The 23,411-nt window shown below is 40.9% G+C and overlaps 1 protein-coding gene across 1 annotated transcript; it reads right to left on the bottom strand.

Annotated features, from left to right (window-relative positions):
* Positions 1-1,490: 1,490 nt before the first annotated feature.
* On the bottom strand, positions 1,491-19,355 carry LOC119483801 (NACHT, LRR and PYD domains-containing protein 12-like; the record flags this gene model as incomplete). The annotated part of the gene is given in 9 exon segments (XM_037762290.1): positions 1,491-2,051; positions 4,351-4,524; positions 6,938-7,111; positions 9,523-9,696; positions 11,634-11,807; positions 16,328-16,501; positions 18,356-18,847; positions 18,849-19,162; positions 19,164-19,355. Coding segments are annotated over 9 exon segments (1,878 nt in total), but the record flags the coding sequence as incomplete, so codon positions are not given.
* Between the last annotated feature and the right edge of the window lie 4,056 nt (positions 19,356-23,411).

Here is a 23,411-nt window from a genome sequence, read left to right as displayed (position 1 = left end):
TTTGCTAGAGGTAATGTTCTGCAACTGCATCATTCCAAAGGGATATTCACTCTAAAAAACTCGGAGATTAAATCTTTCTTTATTTGCAAATAGCCAGTAACATACAGTATATACAGAAGCTTACACCTTTGCAGAAATCTCCCAAGTGTTGCCTTTCTTATCATACCAAGATTATTCATATGTAGTTGCAGAGATATTCTCTTCATTTTGGGAATGTCATTTTCAAGCAGGGGCCTGAGCCAGAAGGTTACCGTCTCTACACTGGTAACAGAAAATGAGCAAAACAAAGTTGTCACTCAAATGGTGATGAGCTTTCCTACACTGTGACAAGTGTGTGTGTTGTTCAAATTGTACTAATGTAGTGGCCGGCTAGTTAGCTTGCTAATTCCATTTAAATGCTAAACTGTTTGAATTGAGTGCACATGGGAGAAGTTTGCCTCTGTCAGAAACCTCTTCAGGTTTAGGCAGCAACTCTACTTGGTTAGGTTTAGGAAAAGATAATGGTTTGGGTTCAAATAAACCCTTTCTGGCAGAAAGCCCTGAAGGCAAAGACTTCTCCCGTGTGCAAAATGAGCCGAACAGTCGAGGCAGAGGCAACGAATACTAGCCAATCACAGCACAGTAGGGCGGGACGAGGCCCAACACTGGGGAAAAAAATAATGTGTGGCACACGCCGAGCAGAGAGGACAAGATGAAGCCTGACCTTCGGCTGCATTCGTTAAAAATCCGGCAATAAGGCACCTTCCTGCAGGGTTGTGCGGAGGCGTGTTTATTGGTGCTTTAGAACGTTAAAGCCGTGAAACAATCAGAAAATAATGTTTTATTTCTCTGATTCACTGCTTTGCTTTCACTAACGGAGCTCCCTCTCTTCATTCACTCTATAGATTGCATTTTTCATCATTTTAAATAAAGTAAATTATGATTACATTTAATTTTTTAACAACATTCCACCAGGAGCTACAGAACACGGTGGTGATAACGGCGACTCAACATTGATTTCTGAGGGGAAAAGCTCCACAAGTTGACTTCATGTGTCTGTGTTGAGCCATGTTATGTGAAAACTAGCAGGGTGACACATACACACGTGGACAGAATTGTTGGTACCCTTCCGTTAAAGAAAGAAAAACCCACACTGGTCACTGAAATAACTTGAAACTGACAAAAGTAATATCTCATTGAGAGTTACAGAAATCGCTTGATTGCAGTGATTGCTTCAGAAGGTTGTGCAACAAAATATTAAGTTAAGGGTACCATCATTTTTGTCCAGGCCAGTTTCATTAGTTTGTTTTTTAAAATGATTCTGTTGAACCACAATTCAAAAGCAATGTCTGATTTTCATTAGTTAATTTTCAGTAAATTTTTATTTATTATTACTTTTGTCAGTTTCAAGTTATTTCAGTGACCATTGTGGGTTTTTCTTTCTTTAACGGAAGGGTACCAACAATTTTGTCCACGTGTGTACCTCTGTAATAAACTAAAAAAATTTTTTTTTTTGTTTTACATCAAACATCACATACAAAAGACAATATTAAGGAGCTGACTTTCCACCAAAATCCAGACATAATCTGTTTGTAGTTAGTTGAGAAACTGAAGCCTCAGGTTCAGGTTTTATCTACTTCTTTCTGTTTGTTACAAGCAAATCTGTTATAATATGAAAAACGGCTGGTATTGGTATATATATTGTATATGGTATATATATATTTAGTAGTATGTGGAAATTAACTGCAAAACTCCATCGTTCCACAGGGTGGAGCTGCAACAGAAAGCAAAGCAGAAACATCTATTTAAATGTGTTAATCTACAGTTCTGTTGTCATAAACAGAACTGATCTGCAGAGGCACTTTGGGTTCAGAATATATGAATGAATGAAGACAAAGTGAAACCCAGGTCCAGGTGGAGGAGGTGGTTGAGTGTGGAGCAGAAGGAGTGGAGGAGTCTCAGTGTGTCTGCAGAGACTGTGCAGAAGGACAGAGTCCAGATACACTGATGATACTCTGTCAGGTCCAGAGGAACACACAGGGATGATGGTGGTTAGAGATCACTACCTCCATCTGATGAGAGAAGAAGAAGACAACAGAAGTCATCCATCAGTGTTTACAGAGACTCCCTTCATCAGCTGTCAGTCAGCATCCAGTATAAAGAGCAGAAGGGACTTCAGTCTGTGTAGCGTAGCCAGCTTCCTTTCAGCTCTCATGTTAACGTATTGGAGTGAACACACTGAGCTCAGAGCTCCCAGACCAGAGGCCTGTACTACGAAGCCAGTCCAACACACCCAGGGTATCTTCTCCTTATCTGGTTTAACTAACCCCTCAACCAAGATCCCGCTAAGCGGTCCTACGACAGCTGTTATCAACTCCGTAAGTCAACCCAGGGTTTCTCAGTCTGGCTATGAGCGCGTTCACATAGAAGGGGCGGGGTTTGTAGCACATGACCAATCACAGACATGGACCAGTCTACGGTCAGCAGAGCGGCATACTTTACAAACGCATATTAGAAAAGTTAAACACATAATCCAGACTAAAATGAACACAGTTTAAACTGCCAGATGCAGGAAGGACAGCTGGCAAAAAAATCACTGACTGTGTGAATGTGTAAATAAACAGACTTTTAATATCCCGATAGATCTGACTAGAACTAATTACACGTGTGTTCCATTAAATCAATGTGTTGATTAGATGTGTTCTTATAGAATAGAATAGAAGATACTTTATTCATCTCCTGGAGGAATCACAATACTTTAGTCTTATTCTTTCAGCTCCAACCCCGGCGGTGTGAAACAGACTTAGGAGAAGGTAAATAATAAATCTATAAACATAATTCACAGCGGTAAGCAGGCTTACTTTCACATCTTCTAATCACCCACAGCATACATAAAAGTATTGGTAGCAAACTAACCAAGGCAACACATTCAGTCTGAGGGACTGTAGGAGCACGACTCTGACGTGTCTCACAGCAACATACGGCTCAAGAAGCTGATTCAGATGAGTGACTATATGAATATCATATATGAATATATGATAAGAGATCATGTACTGATTTTGTGTTATTGTGGTTATATAAATGTCATTTATGTCCGTTTCACACCGCTGGGTTTGCAGCTGAGAGAAGAAGGCTACATTATTGTCATACAGGTCATAACAATACATGTGATCACATTAACTCAGCAGAGTACACAAAGTAGTTCTAGTCAGATCTCTGGTGCTCTAGACGGGGCAGTGATATTACAAGTCTGTTCATTTACACATTCACACAGTCGGTGACCTTTCTGCATGTGTCAGTTTAAACTGTGTTGCTTTTAGCCTGGATTATGTGTTCAAATTCTTTGTCTCTGTGTAATATTATCTTATGATCCACACAGTGGAAATAAACTGCTGAGAGTCCTGAGAGCATCATTACTGCAGAAACAGAGAGCTTTTCACTGCTCACTTTAATGATGGATTTACTGCTGCTAGGTTGGTTTCAGTCACATTTCAATGTTTCATCTACTTTTAAATATTACATGACAAATATGTAAATATTAGGGCTGTCAATCCATTCAAATATTTAGTCGTGATTAATCGCATGATTGTCCATAGTTAATCGTGATTAATCTCAAATTAATCGCACATTTTACAACCTAAAAATCACAAGTTGCGTTAAAGTAATTAGTGGTGTTAAAACGATCTAGCGTTAACTCGTTATTATTGCGTTAACTTTGACAGCCCGACTAAATATGGAGTCTTTTTGGACAAGGAGATCAAACAGAGCGTTTCAGACAGAGGGTGTAAAGAGGTGCTGCAGCACAGCCGCTAGAAGAAGAGTAAAGTGTTTTTTGAACATTAAAGCATGTAAACATGTTCTAGTAGAAACCTAAAATACAAGCATGCACCTGAACATCAGCCTGATAGGTCCTCTTTAAAGGTCCTACATGTTCATACACAGACTGAACTGTAAAACCTCAGCTGTGATTACTGGACTTCAGCAGAGGTTCTGGTCTTTATAAAGACCACATGGTTACTAAATGTAACCATGGTTCTATGATGGTTCTATCTCTCAATGAGAAAACACACACGTTCTGATCAGATTTGATGGTACGACAGTTTGATGGATGAGGACCACTGTCTCTATACATGATGTGATGCTGTCAGCTGTAATCCAGCTTTATTTCCTGGAGACATGAACACAACAACAACAACATCTTCTTCACATCAACTCAAACACATGATCACAACAAGCATCTGGCTGATCTGATTGGTTGACTGTTCTCTCTCTCTCTGTGTGTCAACGTTCTCCTCTCACAGCTTAACGGAGGAAACACATCACAACAATACTGCTGAAACCAGCATGGACCGACTCCGACGGTCTACTTACTCCAGAGTCTCCAGTCTACAGTGTGGACTCTCCACAAGATCAGACAGCAGCTTCACGTCTGATTCCTTCAGGTCGTTGAATCTCAGATCCAGCTCTCTCAGATGGGAGGGGTTGGACTTCAGAGCTGAGGCCAGAGAAGCACAGCTGATCTCTGACAAACTGCAGCCCCACAATCTGAATAAAGAATAAATGATGAAGATAAAAATCACTTTATAATCCAGTCAGATGTGTTCAGGTTTTAAATGTGTAGCTCAACATCACTATGTCCTAATCAATGATCTTTTCCCTAAAATGAGTAGAGTGACTTTGTCATTGTGTTATTGTGGATCATCATAATGTCAGCCTTCTACAGACATCATCCAAATGTCACCACAACATTCATACACCTGTTCATGTCAACACACATCAATAACATGCTGCTGATCTCAGTCAAGTCTGGAATTAGAGGATCAATATCAAATCAGACTTGTTGGACTTCATTACTTCATTTATTACATGGCCTTCTTCTCACTGTATCTGCTAGCCTAGCAGGTTTATGTCATTTACAGGAAAGGTCCACATTTGTTCAAGTGTGTCTGTAAACAACAGCCACATGTCATATGTACATTAAAAGAGTTATTGGTGGCAGTAATCATTCCTCCTGTGAAGTGGTCCCTTCATAACACAACTACACTGTAAGAAATGACTTCACAAGTTCAAGTGAAACTAATATGAAGATTCAGCAGTCTGAGTCGACAAATCAAAGTTACACACTGTTTAGTACCAAATTCCCTCTTTGAGTTACTATTCCTCCTGCAGCTCAACAAGGAAACTGTCAAACACAACATACTGACTGGATACATACTAAGGCTGGGCAATATATCCATATTATATCCATATCGTGATATGAGACTAGATATCGTCTTTGATTTTGGATATCCTAATATCTAGGGTTGTCAAAGTTAATCGTTTTAACGCCACTATTTTCTTTAACGCATTAATGCAATCGATCTTCCGGAGGTTATAGCGGCTCAGTTTTAAAGCTAGAGTGAAGATACTGGTATCATAGGAAACTGGAAAACCTGATGAATCCATCGGTTCCAACCATGTCAAACTAGCTCGTCGGGAAGGAGGTTAAATAACGCTCCAAACTTACTCTAAAGTTTGGCGAGGAAAAACTGTCATGGGCATCTTCAAAGGGGTCTCTTGACCTCTGACCTCCAGATATGTGAATGTAAATGGGTTCTATGGGTACCCACGAGTCTCCCCTTTACAGACATGCCCACTTTATGATAATCACATGCAGTTTGGGGCAAGTCATAGTCAAGTCAGCACACTGACACACTGACAGCTGTTGTTGCCTGTTGGGCTGCAGTTTGCCATGTTATGATTGGAGCATATTGTTTTATGCTAAATGCAGTACCTGTGAGGGTTTCTGGACAATATCTGTCATTGTTTTGTGTCTTAATTGATTTACAATAATAAATATATACATACATTTACATAAATCATATTTGTCCACTCCCATGTTGATAAGAATATTAAATACTTGACAGATCTCCCTTTAAGGTTCATTTAGAACAGATACAAAAATTGTGAATAATTTGCGATTAATCGTGATTAAATATTTGAATGGATTGACAGCCCTAGTAATATCGTGTTGTGTTGTAAGTGTCATCTCTTCCTGGTTTTAAAGGCTACATTACAGTAAAGTGATGTCATTCTCTGAACTTACCAGACTGTTCTAGCTGTTCTATTATTGGTCATTTACACAAAAAAAAATATTATGATATTTGATTTTCTCCAAGTCACCCAGCCCTAATACATCTAACTCAGACTGCTGAAGCCTCTGATTAGTTTAAGATCAACTTTACAGGTCATTTTACACAGAACAAGACTGTGGATTTAGTCCTCATCTCGTAACACTCAGGTTATACGGGGGTTGCTTCACAGACAGAAGGAATGATGACAGACATCAATAACTCTTTGAATGTACATATGAACATGTGAGTATTGTATTCACATAGACTTGAACAAAATATGGACCTGCAAAGATGTTTCTGATGCAGAATATTTATTTGGTTTTTGCTTCAAATAATTAGACAATGCTGACATGAAAACAGATCACAGTTAGATCTGCTGTCAAAAAGAACGTGGGAATAACTTAGAACCATAGAGACCTCTGATTAGATGGTGTCATTCATAATCATCACTTGTGTGCCTTTAAGTTGGTGCAATACGTGTTTGTTGAAGAGTGCTGCACCTTTAGACATGTTCAAATAGAGCGCTACAGGAATGAGTCCTAAAACCCAGAAATGAATTAGCATTTTAGCACTTCCTGTTCCCTCGTCTGGAAGTCAATGGGTTTTTAGTTAGATGGCTGAAATAAGGTCTGTGGTTAAAGGTCCAGTGTGTAGGATCTGGAGGTATCTAGTGGTGAGGTGAGGAGATTACAACCAACTGAAGCCTCTCCTGTGTGCCAAGCTTGTTGGAGAGCTACGGTGGCCGACGTGAAAACGTGAATGTCCCTCTCTAGAGCCATCTGGAGCAGAGCCAGTGTGTAGAGAGTGTGTGTACAAACTACATAAACTACAGTCAGTGAACTGACCTCAGAGTCTCCAGTCTACAGTTTGGACTCTTCAGTCCAGCAGAAAGCAGCTTCACTCCTGAATCCTGCAGCTTGTTGTTACTCAGATCCAGCTCTCTCAGATGGGAGGGGTTGGACTTCAGAGCTGAGGCCAGAGAAGCACAGCTGATCTCTGACAAACTGCAGACACTCAATCTGAATAAAGAATAAATGGAGAAGATAAAAATCACTTTATAATCCAATCAGATGTGTTCAGGTTTTAAATGTGTAGCTCAACATCACTATGTCCTAATCAATGATCTTTTCCCTAAAATGAGTAGAGTGACTTTGTCATTGTGTTATTGTGGATCATCATAATGTCAGCCTTCTACAGACATCATCCAAATGTCACCACAACATTCATACACCTGTTCATGTCAACACACATCAATAACATGCTGCTGATCTCTGTCAAGTCTGGAATTAGAGGATCAATATCAAATCAGACTTGTTGGACTTCATTACTTCATTTATTACATGGCCTTCTTCTCACTGTATCTGCTAGCCTAGCAGGTTTATGTCATTTACAGGAAAGGTCCACATTTGTTCAAGTGTGTCTGTAAACAACAGCCACATGTCATATGTACATTAAAAGAGTTATTGGTGGCAGTAATCATTCCTCCTGTGAAGTGGTCCCTTCATAACACAACTACACTGTAAGAAATGACTTCACAAGTTCAAGTGAAACTAATATGAAGATTCAGCAGTCTGAGTCGACAAATCAAAGTTACACACTGTTTAGTACCAAATTCCCTCTTTGAGTTACTATTCCTCCTGCAGCTCAACAAGGAAACTGTCAAACACAACATACTGACTGGATACATACTAAGGCTGGGCAATATATCCATATTATATCCATATCGTGATATGAGACTAGATATCGTCTTTGATTTTGGATATCCTAATATCTAGGGTTGTCAAAGTTAATCGTTTTAACGCCACTATTTTCTTTAACGCATTAATGCAATCGATCTTCTAGAGGTTATAGCGGCTCAGTTTTAAAGCTAAAGTGAAGATACTGGTATCATAGGAAACTGGAAAACCTGATGAATCCATCGGTACCAACCATGTCAAAGTAGCTCGTCTGGAAGGAGGTTAAATAACGCTCCAGACTTACTCTAAAGTTTGGCGAGGAAAAACTGTCATGGGCATCTTCAAAGGGGTCCCTTGACCTCTGACCTCCAGATATGTGAATGTAAATGGGTTCTATGGGTACCCACGAGTCTCCCCTTTACAGACATGCCCACTTTATGATAATCACATGCAGTTTGGGGCAAGTCATAGTCAAGTCAGCACACTGACACACTGACAGCTGTTGTTGCCTGTTGGGCTGCAGTTTGCCATGTTATGATTGGAGCATATTGTTTTATGCTAAATGCAGTACCTGTGAGGGTTTCTGGACAATATCTGTCATTGTTTTGTGTTCTTAATTGATTTACAATAATAAATATATACATACATTTACATAAATCATATTTGTCCACTCCCATGTTGATAAGAATATTAAATACTTGACAGATCTCCCTTTAAGGTTCATTTAGAACAGATACAAAAATTGTGAATAATTTGCGATTAATCGTGATTAAATATTTTAATGGATTGACAGCCCTAGTAATATCGTGTTGTGTTGTAAGTGTCATCTCTTCCTGGTTTTAAAGGCTACATTACAGTAAAGTGATGTCATTCTCTGAACTTACCAGACTGTTCTAGCTGTTCTATTATTGGTCATTTACACAAAAAAATATTATGATATTTGATTTTCTCCAAGTCACCCAGCCCTAATACATCTAACTCAGACTGCTGAAGCCTCTGATTAGTTTAAGATCAACTTTACAGGTCATTTTACACAGAACAAGACTGTGGATTTAGTCCTCATCTCGTAACACTCAGGTTATACGGGGGTTGCTTCACAGACAGAAGGAATGATGACAGACATCAATAACTCTTTGAATGTACATATGAACATGTGAGTATTGTATTCAGATAGACTTGAACAAAATATGGACCTGCAAAGATGTTTCTGATGCAGAATATTTATTTGGTTTTTGCTTCAAATAATTAGACAATGCTGACATGAAAACAGATCACAGTTAGATCTGCTGTCAAAAAGAACGTGGGAATAACTTAGAACCATAGAGACCTCTGATTAGATGGTGTCATTCATAATCATCACTTGTGTGCCTTTAAGTTGGTGCAATACGTGTTTGTTGAAGAGTGCTGCACCTTTAGACATGTTCAAATAGAGCGCTACAGGAATGAGTCCTAAAACCCAGAAATGAATTAGCATTTTAGCACTTCCTGTTCCCTCGTCTGGAAGTCAATGGGTTTTTAGTTAGATGGCTGAAATAAGGTCTGTGTTAAAGGTCCAGTGTGTAGGATCTGGAGGTATCTAGTGGTGAGGTGAGGAGATTACAACCAACTGAAGCCTCTCCTGTGTGCCAAACTTGTTGGAGAGCTACAGTGGCCGACGTGAAAACGTGAAAGTCCCTCTCTAGAGCCATCTGGAGCAGAGCCAGTGTGTAGAGAGTGTGTGTACAAACTACATAAACTACAGTCAGTGAACTGACCTCAGAGTCTCCAGTCTACAGTTTGGACTCTCGAGTCCAGCAGAAAGCAGCTTCACTCCTGAATCCTTCAGGTTGTTGTCACTCAGCTCCAGCTCTCTCAGATGGGAGGGGTTGGACTTCAGAGCTGAGGCCAGAGAAGCACAGCTGATCTCTGACAAACTGCAGACACTCAATCTGAATAAAGAATAAATGATGAAGATAAAAATCACTTTATAATCCAATCAGATGTGTTCAGGTTTTAAATGTGTAGCTCAACATCACTATGTCCTAATCAATGATCTTTTCCCTAAAATGAGTAGAGTGACTTTGTCATTGTGTTATTGTGGATCATCATAATGTCAGCCTTCTACAGACATCATCCAAATGTCACCACAACATTCATACACCTGTTCATGTCAACACACATCAATAACATGCTGCTGATCTCTGTGTTCATCTATGTGTGTGTGCTGAAGGATCAATATCGATGATCAGACATTATTTGTGGAACATGTTGAAACAATCAGAAACCAGAGAAATATTTCTACTTCATGAAGTAAACTTGATCAATTCAGAACAAATATTCAGGGTTCCTACACATTTTACATTTTACATTCCAGACTTTTCCAGACTTCTCTGTAGATTTTTCAGACCATATTTGACTTTGTGACTCGGGGTTCAGAGGACGCTGTTACAAGACTACAGCCCCCCCCCCCCACCATGGTTGAGATGTCAAACCATTTTCCTCAAAGTTTGCATCCAGCTCTCTTTTCCCCATTTGTAATTGTTAACCAACCAGGCTTTGTGTTTGGGATCATCAAGCCAGCCCTCAGAACACTTTACTCATCGTGGTCGTTCAGTCTACAGTCCTACAGAGAAAGCTGGACGACGTTCTGCTGTCAAACATCCTGCTCTAGGTGAATCACAATGATGCCGTCCCTCTATTAGCACCAGGGACAGACTGGGACACAAACCCATCCCAGGACTTTGAGACGGAGAGGTGTCTTATGTGAGCGGCCGGAGGGCGCGAGACGAAACATTGTGGGTTAGTAATTTTACCACTAATAGAGTTTTAGTGGTATAAAGAGAATGTGATGATGATGATGAAGACCTTCAAGACTCTTCATCGTGGATGACACCTCCTCAGTTTGTATCAGCACGTCATCACTGAATCAAAACCAGACCGGCCAGCTGGAACACTGGTCACAGTTCATCACGTTCATGATGTAAATGATTGAGCCAATCAGATTTCAGCCAGAACGAGGATCAGTCCAAATTAGGAGGGGCCGCTCGTCCCCCCCCTCAATATGTAAAGTATTAGACTGTCCCAGTCTGACAGGCAGCGTTCTGCTCTGTGCCGTCTGCCTGCAGTTACCGGTTACTTTTTATTATTATATTATTATTGTTATGTTGCTCATGATGAATAGTTGGCCCATATTTGGCTGCCAAAGTGCCGCCCTAGGCGGTTGCCTAGTCGGCCTCTATGGAGGCGCCGGCCCTGGCTGTGACGTTCAGGCGTAGAGGCAGCTCTGTAGGAGTGTGCGTTCAGTCAGAGCCTACTTCCTGTGCTGCTTTCAACGACATCAAGCTCTCTCTGGCCCGCGCTCTCTCACACAGTAGTAAACATTGTGGCTGCACCGGCTGCTCTAAACACCATGAAAAACACTCTGCTTGTATGATCTATTTATTTTAGAAATTCTGGAATTTGATATCTTAGAAAGCAGAATAGGGGCAACAGTCTGGAAACAGACATGTTTTTCCATTCTCTCTTTTCTTTTTTCCATACTCATCCAGACCTGGAAATGACTAAAATCAAATTCCATACTTCTCCATACTGCGTAGGAACCCTGAATATTAGTTGAGAGGATCTTCTGTATCCAGATGTGACCATTTACCAACAATGATAAACATTCATTTACTTTAACAACTAACAGTGGACATTTTCTACACTTTCTTTAAGAAACACAAGTCTTTTGTGACTGCAGACTAGATTTAGTTCAAGAAACATGAAAATATGAAGAAAAGAACATTAATAACTTTATGGATGTAAGTTATGTTTGTACATAAATCAGGTTCAATTGTTAATTCAACATATAAGATCTCTAATAGTAACAGAGAGTCAGTGAACTGACCTCAGAGTCTCCAGTCTACAGTGTGGACTCTCCAGAAAACCACACAGGACCTTCACTCCTGAATCCTGCAGGTCGTTGGAGCTCAGCTCCAGCTCTCTCAGATGGGAGGGGTTGGACTTCAGAGCTGAGGCCAGAGAAGCACAGCTGATCTCTGACGAACTGCAGTCACTCAATCTGAATAAAGAATAAATGATGAAGATAAAAATCACTTTATAATCCAGTCAGATGTGTTCAGGTTTTAAATGTGTAGCTCAACATCACTATGTCCTAATCAATGATCTTTTCCCTAAAATGAGTAGAGTGACTTTGTCATTGTGTTATTGTGGATCATCATAATGTCAGCCTTCTACAGACATCATCCAAATGTCACCACAACATTCATACACCTGTTCATGTCAACACACATCAATAACATGCTGCTGATCTCTGTGTTCATCTATGTGTGTGTGCTGAAGGATCAATATCGATGATCAGACATTATTTGTGGAACACGTTGAAACAATCAGAAACCAGAGAAATATTTCTACTTCATGAAGTAAACTTGATCAATTCAGAACAAATATTCAGGGTTCCTACACATTTTACATTTTACATTCCAGACTTTTCCAGACTTCTCTGTAGATTTTTCAGACCATATTTGACTTTGTGACTCGGGGTTCAGAGGACGCTGTTACAAGACTACAGCCCCCCCCCCCCCACCATGGTTGAGATGTCAAACCATTTTCCTCAAAGTTTGCATCCAGCTCTCTTTTCCTCATTTGGAATTGTTAACCAACCAGGCTTTGTGTTTGGGATCATCAAGCCAGCCCTCAGAACACTTTACTCATCGTGGCTGTTCAGTCTACAGTCCTACAGAGAAAGCTGGACGACGTTCTGCTGTCAAACATCCTGCTCTAGGTGAATCACAATGATGCCGCCCCTCTATTAGCACCAGGGACAGACTGGGACACAAACCCATCCCAGGACTTTGAGACGGAGAGGTGTCTTATGTGAGCGGCCGGAGGGCGCGAGACGAAACATTGTGGGTTAGTAATTTTACCACTAATAGAGTTTTAGTGGTATAAAGAGAATGTGATGATGATGATGATGAAGACCTTCAAGACTCTTCATCGTGGATGACACCTCCTCAGTTTGTATCAGCACGTCATCACTGAATCAAAACAAGACCGGCCAGCTGGAACACTGGTCACAGTTCATCACGTTCATGATGTAAATGATTGAGCCAATCAGATTTCAGCTGAAACAGGGATCAGTCCAAATTAGGAGGGGCCGCTCGTCCCCCCCCCTCAATATGTAAAGTATTAGATTGTCCCAGTCTGACAGGCAGCGTTCTGCTCTGTGCCGTCTGCCTGCAGTTACCGGTTACTTTTTATTATTATATTATTATTGTTATGTTGCTCATGATGAATAGTTGGCCCATATTTGGCTGCCAAAGTGCCGCCCTAGGCGGTTGCCTAGTCGGCCTCTATGGAGGCGCCGGCCCTGGCTGTGACGTTCAGGCGTAGAGGCAGCTCTGTAGGAGTGTGCGTTCAGTCAGAGCCTACTTCCTGTGCTGCTTTCAACGACATCAAGCTCTCTCTGGCCCGCGCTCTCTCACACAGTAGTAAACATTGTGGCTGCACCGGCTGCTCTAAACACCATGAAAAACACTCTGCTTGTATGATCTATTTATTTTTAGAAATTCTGAATTTGATATCTTAGAAAGCAGAATAGGGGCAACAGTCTGGAAACAGACATGTTTTTCCATTCTCTCTTTTCTTTTTTCCATACTCATCCAGACCTGGAAATGACTAAAATCAAATTCCATACTTCTCCATACTGCGTAGGAACCCTGAATATTAGTTGAGAGGATCTTCTGTATCCAGATGTGACCATTTACCAACAATGATAAACATTCATTTACTTTAACAACTAACAGTGGACATTTTCTACACTTTCTTTAAGAAACACAAGTCTTTTGTGACTGCAGACTAGATTTAGTTTAAGAAACATGAAAATATGAAGAAAAGGACATTAACAACTTTATGGATGTAAGTTATGTTTGTACATAAATCAGGTTCAATTGTTAATTCAACATATAAGATCTCTAATAGTAACAGAGAGTCAGTGAACTGACCTCAGAGTCTCCAGTCTACAGTGTGGACTCTCCAGAAAACCACACAGGACCTTCACTCCTGAATCCTGCCGGTAGTTGTCACTCAGATCCAGCTCTCTCAGATGGGAGGGGTTGGACTTCAGAGCTGAGGCCAGAGAAGCACAGCTGATCTCTGACAAACTGCAGCCACTCAATCTGAATAAAGAATAAATGATGAAGATAAAAATCACTTTATAATCCAGTCAGATGTGTTCAGGTTTTAAATGTGTAGCTCAACATCACTATGTCCTAATCAATGATCTTTTCCCTAAAATGAGTAGAGTGACTTTGTCATTGTGTTATTGTGGATCATCATAATGTCAGCCTTCTACAGACATCATCCAAATGTCACCACAACATTCATACACCTGTTCATGTCAACACACATCAATAACATGCTGCTGATCTCTGTCAAGTCTGGAATTAGAGGATCAATATCAAATCAGACTTGTTGGACTTCATTACTTCATTTATTACATGGCCTTCTTCTCACTGTATCTGCTAGCCTAGCAGGTTTATGTCATTTACAGGAAAGGTCCACATTTGTTCAAGTGTGTCTGTAAACAACAGCCACATGTCATATGTACATTAAAAGAGTTATTGGTGGCAGTAATCATTCCTCCTGTGAAGTGGTCCCTTCATAACACAACTACACTGTAAGAAATGACTTCACAAGTTCAAGTGAAACTAATATGAAGATTCAGCAGTCTGAGTCGACAAATCAAAGTTACAGACTGTTTAGTACCAAATTCCCTCTTTGAGTTACTATTCCTCCTGCAGCTCAACAAGGAAACTGTCAAACACAACATACTGACTGGATACATACTAAGGCTGGGCAATATATCCATATTATATCCATATCTTGATATGAGACTAGATATCGTCTTTGATTTTGGATATCCTAATATCTAGGGTTGTCAAAGTTAATCGTTTTAACGCCACTATTTTCTTTAACGCATTAATGCAATCGATCTTCCGGAGGTTATAGCGGCTCAGTTTTAAAGCTAGAGTGAAGATACTGGTATCATAGGAAACTGGAAAACCTGATGAATCCATCGGTACCAACCATGTCAAAGTAGCTCGTCGGGAAGGAGGTTAAATAACGCTCCAAACTTACTCTAAAGTTTGGCGAGGAAAAACTGTCATGGGCATCTTCAAAGGGGTCCCTTGACCTCTGACCTCCAGATATGTGAATGTAAATGGGTTCTATGGGTACCCACGAGTCTCCCCTTTACAGACATGCCCACTTTATGATAATCACATGCAGTTTGGGGCAAGTCATAGTCAAGTCAGCACACTGACACACTGACAGCTGTTGTTGCCTGTTGGGCTGCAGTTTGCCATGTTCTGATTGGAGCATATTGTTTTATGCTAAATGCAGTACCTGTGAGGGTTTCTGGACAATATCTGTCATTGTTTTGTGTTCTTAATTGATTTACAATAATAAATATATACCTACATTTACATAAATCATATTTGTCCACTCCCATGTTGATAAGAATATTAAATACTTGACAGATCTCCCTTTAAGGTTCATTTAGAACAGATACAAAAATTGTGAATAATTTGCGGTTAATCGTGATTAAATATTATAATGGATTGACAGCCCTAGTAATATCGTGTTGTGTTGTAAGTGTCATCTCTTCCTGGTTTTAAAGGCTACATTACAGTAAAGTGATGTCATTCTCTGAACTTACCAGACTGTTCTAGCTGTTCCATTATTGGTCATTTACACAAACAAATATTTGATTTTCTCCAAGTCACCCAGCCCTAATACATCTAACTCAGACTGCTGAAGCCTCTGATTAGTTTAAGATCAACTTTACAGGTCATTTTACACAGAACAAGACTGTGGATTTAGTCCTCATCTCGTAACACTCAGGTTATACGGGGGTTGCTTCACAGACAGAAGGAATGATGACAGACATCAATAACTCTTTGAATGTACATATGAACATGTGAGTATTGTATTCACATAGACTTGAACAAAATATGAACCTGCAAAGATGTTTCTGATGCAGAATATTTATTTGGTTTTTGCTTCAAATAATTAGACAATGCTGACATGAAAACAGATCACAGTTAGATCTGCTGTCAAAAAGAACGTGGGAATAACTTAGAACCATAGAGACCTCTGATTAGATGGTGTCGTTCATAATCATCACTTGTGTGCCTTTAAGTTGGTGCAATATGTGTTTGTTGAAGAGTGCTGCACCTTTAGACATGTTCAAATAGAGCGCTGCAGGAATGAGTCCTAAAACCCAGAAATGAGTTAGCATTTTAGCACTTCCTGTTCCCTCGTCTGGAAGTCAATGGGTTTTTAGTTAGATGGCTGAAATAAGGTCTGTGGTTAAAGGTCCAGTGTGTAGGATCTGGAGGTATCTAGCGGTGAGGTGAGGAGATTACAACCAACTGAAGCCTCTCCTGTGTGCCAAGCGTGTTGGAGAGCTACGGTGACCGACGTGAAAACGTGAATGTCCCTCTCTAGAGCCATCTGGAGCAGAGCCAGTGTGTAGAGAGTGTGTGTACAAACTACACAAACTACAGTCAGTGAACTGACCTCAGAGTCTCCAGTCTACAGTTTGGACTCTTCAGTCCAGCAGAAAGCGGTTTCACTCCTGAATCCTTCAGGTCGTTGTAAGTCAGGTCCAGCTCTCTCAGATGGGAGGGGTTGGACTTCAGAGCTGAGGCCACAACTTCACAGTGAGTATCTGAGATCAGACAGCCAGAAAGTCTGTGATGACACAAAAATTACAAAATATGTTATTATGAAAGAGGACAGTTTATATTTACTTCATGCATTTGATGACTAAACAGTTTGATATATACTTCTTTGATTAACATTTACTCCTCACATCAGTGGTTCAGCTAATCTTATCTCACTGTTTGACATGAAACAATAATTCTCATCACTCTCTCTCAAACCTGCAGACTTTTAATCTTTGTTTTTCTTTAATCTTGCAGATGAAGAGAGAGAACATGTAGTTACATTGAGGCTTCCCTAATGTCCAGTCTGTCAGTGTGATCTGATCCCAGGTCTGTCTCCACAAAGTTAGCATGAGGCCTTCTTGATTAGAAAAGCATTTTTAAAACTCAGTGAATAAGTAATAATAATACAGTTGATAAAGATGACCTCTCTTTGCTAGCTACCTGCTGCTTTCAAGTTCACGTCCATAAATGGGAAAATTAAACAAATCACTATAATATTAGACCTGTACATAATTAAACATTCATATAACTAGATATTTTGATGACTGCATGGCGTTTTGTCATTAACACTCTTTTCTGAGCATCAAACGTATTCAGCTCACAAACACAATGAATGAACCAATGAGGTTGCATTATTTACAACATAATGACATCAGAAAGATGATATCAGTGTATCAGCATTAAAAACATAACATTGATCTTTGGTTTGTATAAGATCTCTTAAAAAGTCTGAATTCTACCATTCTGCTGTTATATATTCATCAGACTGCTGTTATTGGTGGAAGCTGTGTATTTCCTGTTACTACTCTTCTCTACAGCAACAAGAGAGAGAAACACCAGAGTTTCCTTCTGTGAGTAACAGAATAAAAGGAAAGACTTCAAAACAACATGATGGAACACAACTTGAATTCATTAGCAATAAAATGCACCATTGCTCGATTCAACACACTCAGGGGTTTTACAACGACTATCTTTGTCTCGTATGACCAGTAGTTTACGGTGGCTAATGCTAGAGTTGGGTCGATTTTCGGTTTTGCCGGTCCGGTCCGGTGTACGAGCTTAAACCGGTTTGATTTGATGCTAACGACACGTTCTGGCAAAATTAAAAAAGTAGCCGACATCAACAACCTGTGCCGACAGAGTCACAGTGCTAAATCCAGCCTGTATTGCATTACTAATAAGCAATATGACAACGTGATTAACGTAATATTATGATATAATGTTGGTGTATAAACAAGAAGAGGTTTGTTTACTAGGAAGTTCATGTGTTTTTTGGGGTGACGAGACGAGACATGGCAGAGCTGGTCTCAAAGAAAACTAAAACTGCAGCAACATGGCAACAGTTTGGATTTGAAGCCAACGAAAGAGATGAGCCCAAAAACACACGAGGTAAGGTGTAATGTGGTGCAAGGCCTATTGAAAGCAAACCCCAGCACCAGGACTCTGATCCCAGGACCGCCCCGACTCCCCGCCGGATCAGCAAACGTTCTGTTGCTGCCGTTACACCGGTTAGACCCAGCGCTCCACCAGACAGCTGATCTTTTGTTTTTTTCATTTGTTTTACCAGGTTCACATGTCGTCTCCATCACCCAAAAACATAAATAAGAAAAAACTGTCAAATGTAACAATTATTAGAAATAAATAGAATAAGTGTTCATTAACTTGACAGCTAGAAACACAAACTACTGAAACATTTTGAACTCAACATTTGAAACAGCTCAAGAACATCTGTGACAAAACACAAATACATATTTATGTAATAAACACGTGGAACATTTATAAGAATATTATATTTTAAGAATAATTTATAGTGTGTATATTTGAAGAACTAAACTAGTAATCTACACTGATCTATAAAGTTAATCACATCTGGACTTACAGAAATTTTCTGCAGTTCCTCACAGCTGGAATCAGTCTCTGTCGTCCCTCCTCTGATGTGTTGTACTTCTGCAGGTCCAACTCATCCAGAACCTCCTCTGACATCTGCAGCATGTAGGCCAGAGCTGAGCAGTGGATCAAAGAGAGTTTCTTCTCTGATCTGTTCTCTGACTTCAGGAACTCTTGGATGTCCTGATGTACCGAGTGGTCGTTCATCTCCGTCAGACAGTGGAAGATGTTGATGCTTCTGTCAGGAGAGGTTTTATCTCTGTTCATCTCCTTCAGGTTGTTGATGGCTCTCTGGATGATTTCTGGACTGTTGTCTGTCTGACCCAGCAGACCTCCTAAGAGTCTCTGGTTGGACTTCAGAGAGAGGCCATGAAGGAAGCGAACAAACAGGTCCAGGTGGCCATTTTCACTTTCAAGGGATTTCTCCATGGCTCTCTTCAGGAAGTCATCCAGGGTTGAATGAACATATGTTTTTCCCAGGAAGTCCTTCAGTACCTTTGTGTTGCCTGTCTGTGTAACAGTGGAACATGTAGACTGCAGCCAGAAACTCCTGAATGCTCAGGTGAACAAAGCAGTAGACTGTTTTCTGGAAGATCACACACTCTCTTTTGAAGATCTCTGTACAAACTCCTGAGTACACCGAGGCCTCTGTGACATCCAGACCACACCGCTCCAGGTCTTCTTGGTAGAACATGATGTTTCCTTTCTCCAGCTGTTCAAACGCCAGCCTCCCCAGCTTCAGAAGAACTTCCCCGTCAGCCTCCGTCAGCTCCTGTGGACTCGTCTCACTGTCCCTCACCGTACTTCTGCTTCTTCCTCTTTGTCTGAACCAACAGGAAGTGTGAGTACATGTCAGTCAGGGTCTTGGGCAGCTCTCCTCTCTGGTCTGTAGTCAACATGTGGTCCAGAACTGTAGCAGTGATCCAGCAGAAGACTGGGATTAGACACATGATGTGGAGGCTCCTGGATGTCTTGATGTGTGAGATGATTCTGCTGGACAGCTCTTCATCACTGACTCTCCTCCTGAAGTACTCCTCCTTCTGGGCGTCAGTGAAGCCTCGTACTTCTGTTACCCTGTCAACACATGCAGGAGGGATCTGATTGGCCGCTGCAGGTCGGGAAGTTATCCAGACGAGAGCTGAGGGAAGCAGATTCCCCTGGATGAGGTTTGTCAACAGCACGTTGACTGATGACTTCTGGGTGACATCAGACACAACCTTCTTGTTCTTGAAATCCAGTGAAAGTCTGCTTTCATCCAGGCCGTCAAAGATGAACAGAACTTTACTAGACAGCGAGCTTCTCTGCTGTGACCTTCTGTAATGTTGGATGGAAAACATGGAGCAGCATTGAGAAGACTGTACTGCTCATCTCTGATCAAGTTCAGCTCCCTGAACGAGAGCAGAACCACCAGACTGACATCTTGGTTCTCCAAGCCCTCTGCCCAGTCCAGAGTGAACTTCTGCACTGAGAAGGTTTTTCCAACGCCAGCGACGCCGTTCGTCAGAACGACTCTGATGTGTCCCTGTTGGTCAGGTAAGGCTTTAAAGATGTCCTGGCACTTGATTGGAGCGTCATGGAGGGTCTTCTTCTTGGAAGCTGTCTCAAGCTGCCTCACCTCATGTTGGGTATTAACCTCTTCACTCTGTCCCTCTGTGATGTAGAGCTCAGTGTAGATCCTGTTGAGGAGGGTTCCACTTCCTGTTTCATCAGTTCCTTCAGTTCCTTCAGTCACACATTCACATCTCTTCTTCAGACTGATCTTATGTTCATCTACAACCTCCTGCAGACCTCTATCTGCTGAAACAGAGAAACAAATTTTAAGACAAAACACAGAAACGTATTATTTCTAATGCCAATATGAAAATAATCAATATAAGAACATATAAAGAAGTAAAGGTTATAAAGTCATCATCCCTTCTTGAAGTCTAAACTAACATCAACGTGATTTTATATTTATTTGTAATAGTGTTTCAACGTGTCGCTCTGCAGGACCAGACGTGTGTTTGTAAGTCAGAGAAGGAGACTGTAGCAGGAAAGATAATGTTGTTCAAAGTCTGTGGCTCCTGTTCAGTTCAGTTCAGTTCAGTTTATGTTTATATAGCATCAAATCATAACAGAAGTTATCTTAAGATGCTTTTCATATAGAGCAGGTTTAGACCGTACTCTATCATTTAGAGACCCAACAAGAGATCCCCCATGAGCATGTATTGTTATATGACAATGACAAGAAGATAACTCCCCTTTCATCAGTGTGTCTGTCTGTCTGGGATAGAGAGTGATGTTGTTGCTTTACAGAGATTAATAGTTCTTCATCTGCATCTATGCAGATGAAGAACAAACATCATTCTGATTGGTTGATGCAAAGACGGAGTGCTATCATAAAAACAAAACATACAAATATAACATGATTTCTCTTGGGTTCAGATTCAGAAAGGAAGTGATGCAGAGCAGATATGTCTGGTGGAGCAGATCTGAAACAGTTGTTACAACAATAGTCAGTGAATTAAAACAACAAGTTTCCAGACATGAAGACATCAGCAGACACATCTACAGTCTTACTTTGGACAGTGCTGGTCTGACTGGCTGTCTGAGGTCCAGGTCTTGTTCTGGTCTGACTGGCTGTCTGAGGTCCAGGTCTTGTTCTGGTCTGACTGGCTGTCTGAGGTCCAGGTCTTGTTCTGGATCTGGACATCAGCTCCTCCACAGAAGCATGACTCCTCTTCTTCTCTCTGTGGAGACATTACTTTATTACTAAAATCATTTGTTGATTGTTGGTGAAGAATATCCAGACTTGTCCGACACTGAAGCTCAGATGGTCACAGAGAAGAGTTAAAGTGTTGGTAGTGAATTCAGCATTCAGTCTGTGATGAAGATGTTCCTTTATTTGAACTCTCCTGCTTTAATAAACAAGAATTAGCTGATTTTCCTGTCTGACTGTCTTATTAAACATTTAGTGATCTGACTGAAGTTTGTTCATTAAAGAGGAACAACGGACATTTTTAAAACATGAATATTATTTTGGAGGCTAAATAACTATATAAACTATATAACTATATAAACAAACTGCAACTTGCTCATGTACGCTGATATTGAGAGGACGCTCCAGGAAACCACCAGGTGGCAGCTTCATCACGGTAAACAGTGACTTCCTGTCAGTGGTGATATGAATGGAGGATAGAATCTCAACAACATTTGCAATATAAATAAACACGCTGTCACTTTCTGAATCTATTTTATGTGTTAACAATAAACACTTCTAAGAAAGGGAAACGGTGTCAGACCTTTCTGACTTCTTTAGTCTTCCAGTAGTTATAGTTTATACAAGTGCTGTCCACTGGAACGGAGAGAGTTGAAATGCTATACTCCATTCATATCTCCACTGAGGTGATTGAACTGAGGTTAGAAGTGGTCTAGATATTGAGGTAGAGCATCAGTCTAAGACACACAGCATGTAACACTGGTGTCCTGATGTTCCTTATTTAACTCCTGACGAACGCAGTACGCAGTATACAGTACATAGTGCATACTGCGTTCCTCAGTAGTATGCACTATGTGACGGTTAAAGTGATGTATTTAGCAGAATGCTAGACCAGACTTTAGCCTTTAAACCAGCTCTTAAAGGGGAGATGCTTTACACATGCTTTTTCACCACATGTTGCACAGTTCTGATGTGCACTGATTCAAGATGACACCCAGTAGGTCCTAACAGCTGATTCTAGGAGGAGTCAAACCAACAACATATTCAGAGGACCAATATGAGAAACTGAATTACACATTTGAAGCTCATTCTTCCAGATCTTTAGACCATTTCACAGTTGTGAACGTAAACATTCCAGATGTGTCCAGTTTATTCCCTGTTGCAGTGGATCTGAATGAAAACATGATTTAAATTGATGATAAATTGTGAAATGGAGGTTCTCAGGTGTTTTGTTACAGAAATACAATCAGTAGTTTGTGGCTCTAAAACCCAGACTAAGATCCATCTGAGGTTGAAACAGTATCTGCACTAATAGTTCTGCATCAGGAATATAAATCTGTTAGCAGAACATTTAGTCTTCATCCTCAATGCATCATCATCATCAGGTCAGCTTACAGTAGAAACAGTCTCTTACTTTGACTCTGAGGGTCCAGGTTCATTACTGAAGGCTGGAGGATTCATCATGGACCAGTCACTCTTCACAGACAGACAGCTGGGTACTGGAGACTCTGCTCTCCGTCTGGACTGAACTCTGAAAACACCGAGATGATTTGATTCACATCACATGAATCCTTGATAAACTCTCTTTGTAGGTCATTAAGGTAAAACGAGAGTTACGTATGTAACTACGGTTCTATGAGTTCTGGATGACTGCCAGAGGCAGTGTTTAACACTGGATGTTATCCATCTCGCGCACGCGCAGGTCGAGTATTTAATATCAACAAAGTCACATGTGACCTGGGATGACGTAGTTTATATAAGCCCACGTCATCATCAGAGATGTCCCTCCAGAATCTTCTCGCCAAGATTCCGAGTGACAGCCAACTCTGGCAGTCATCCAGAACTCATAGAACCGTAGTTACATACGTAACTCTCGTTCTATTTTGTTCTTCCTGACCGCCAGAGGCAGTGTTTAACACTGGATGACGACTACCAACGTAGTCACGAGGAAAACCCACCTCACCGGGAACGGCCTGTGGATTCCTGAAAGACCACCGATGCTACTGCATGGGGATCAGCAACATTGACCCTGTAAAAAACGGGCAAAGGTGCATGGAGTAGCCCAGCTGGCCGCAGCGCAGATCTCACTTAGAGGGATCCCACGTAGCGCTGCCCAGGAAGTGGAGACACTCCTGGTGGAGTGGCCTCTGATATTAAGAGGTAAAGGCAGTCCTTTTGACCTGTATGCTTCCTCAATGGCCTGAACAATCCACCTGGAAAGCCTCTGCTTGGACAGGGTGTGCCCTTTCCTATGGCCCCCATAGCAGACAAACAGACTATCAGAGCGGCGAAAGCTCGCAGTCACCTGTATATAATGCCTTAAGGCCCTCACTGGGCAGAGCAGTTCTGC

Source organism: Sebastes umbrosus, chromosome 24 (genome assembly GCF_015220745.1).
Source record: "Sebastes umbrosus isolate fSebUmb1 chromosome 24, fSebUmb1.pri, whole genome shotgun sequence".
Taxonomy (NCBI): Eukaryota; Metazoa; Chordata; class Actinopteri; order Perciformes; family Sebastidae; genus Sebastes; species Sebastes umbrosus.
Note: the sequence above shows the minus strand (reverse complement) of the source record. Positions and strands in the feature narration are given on the sequence as shown.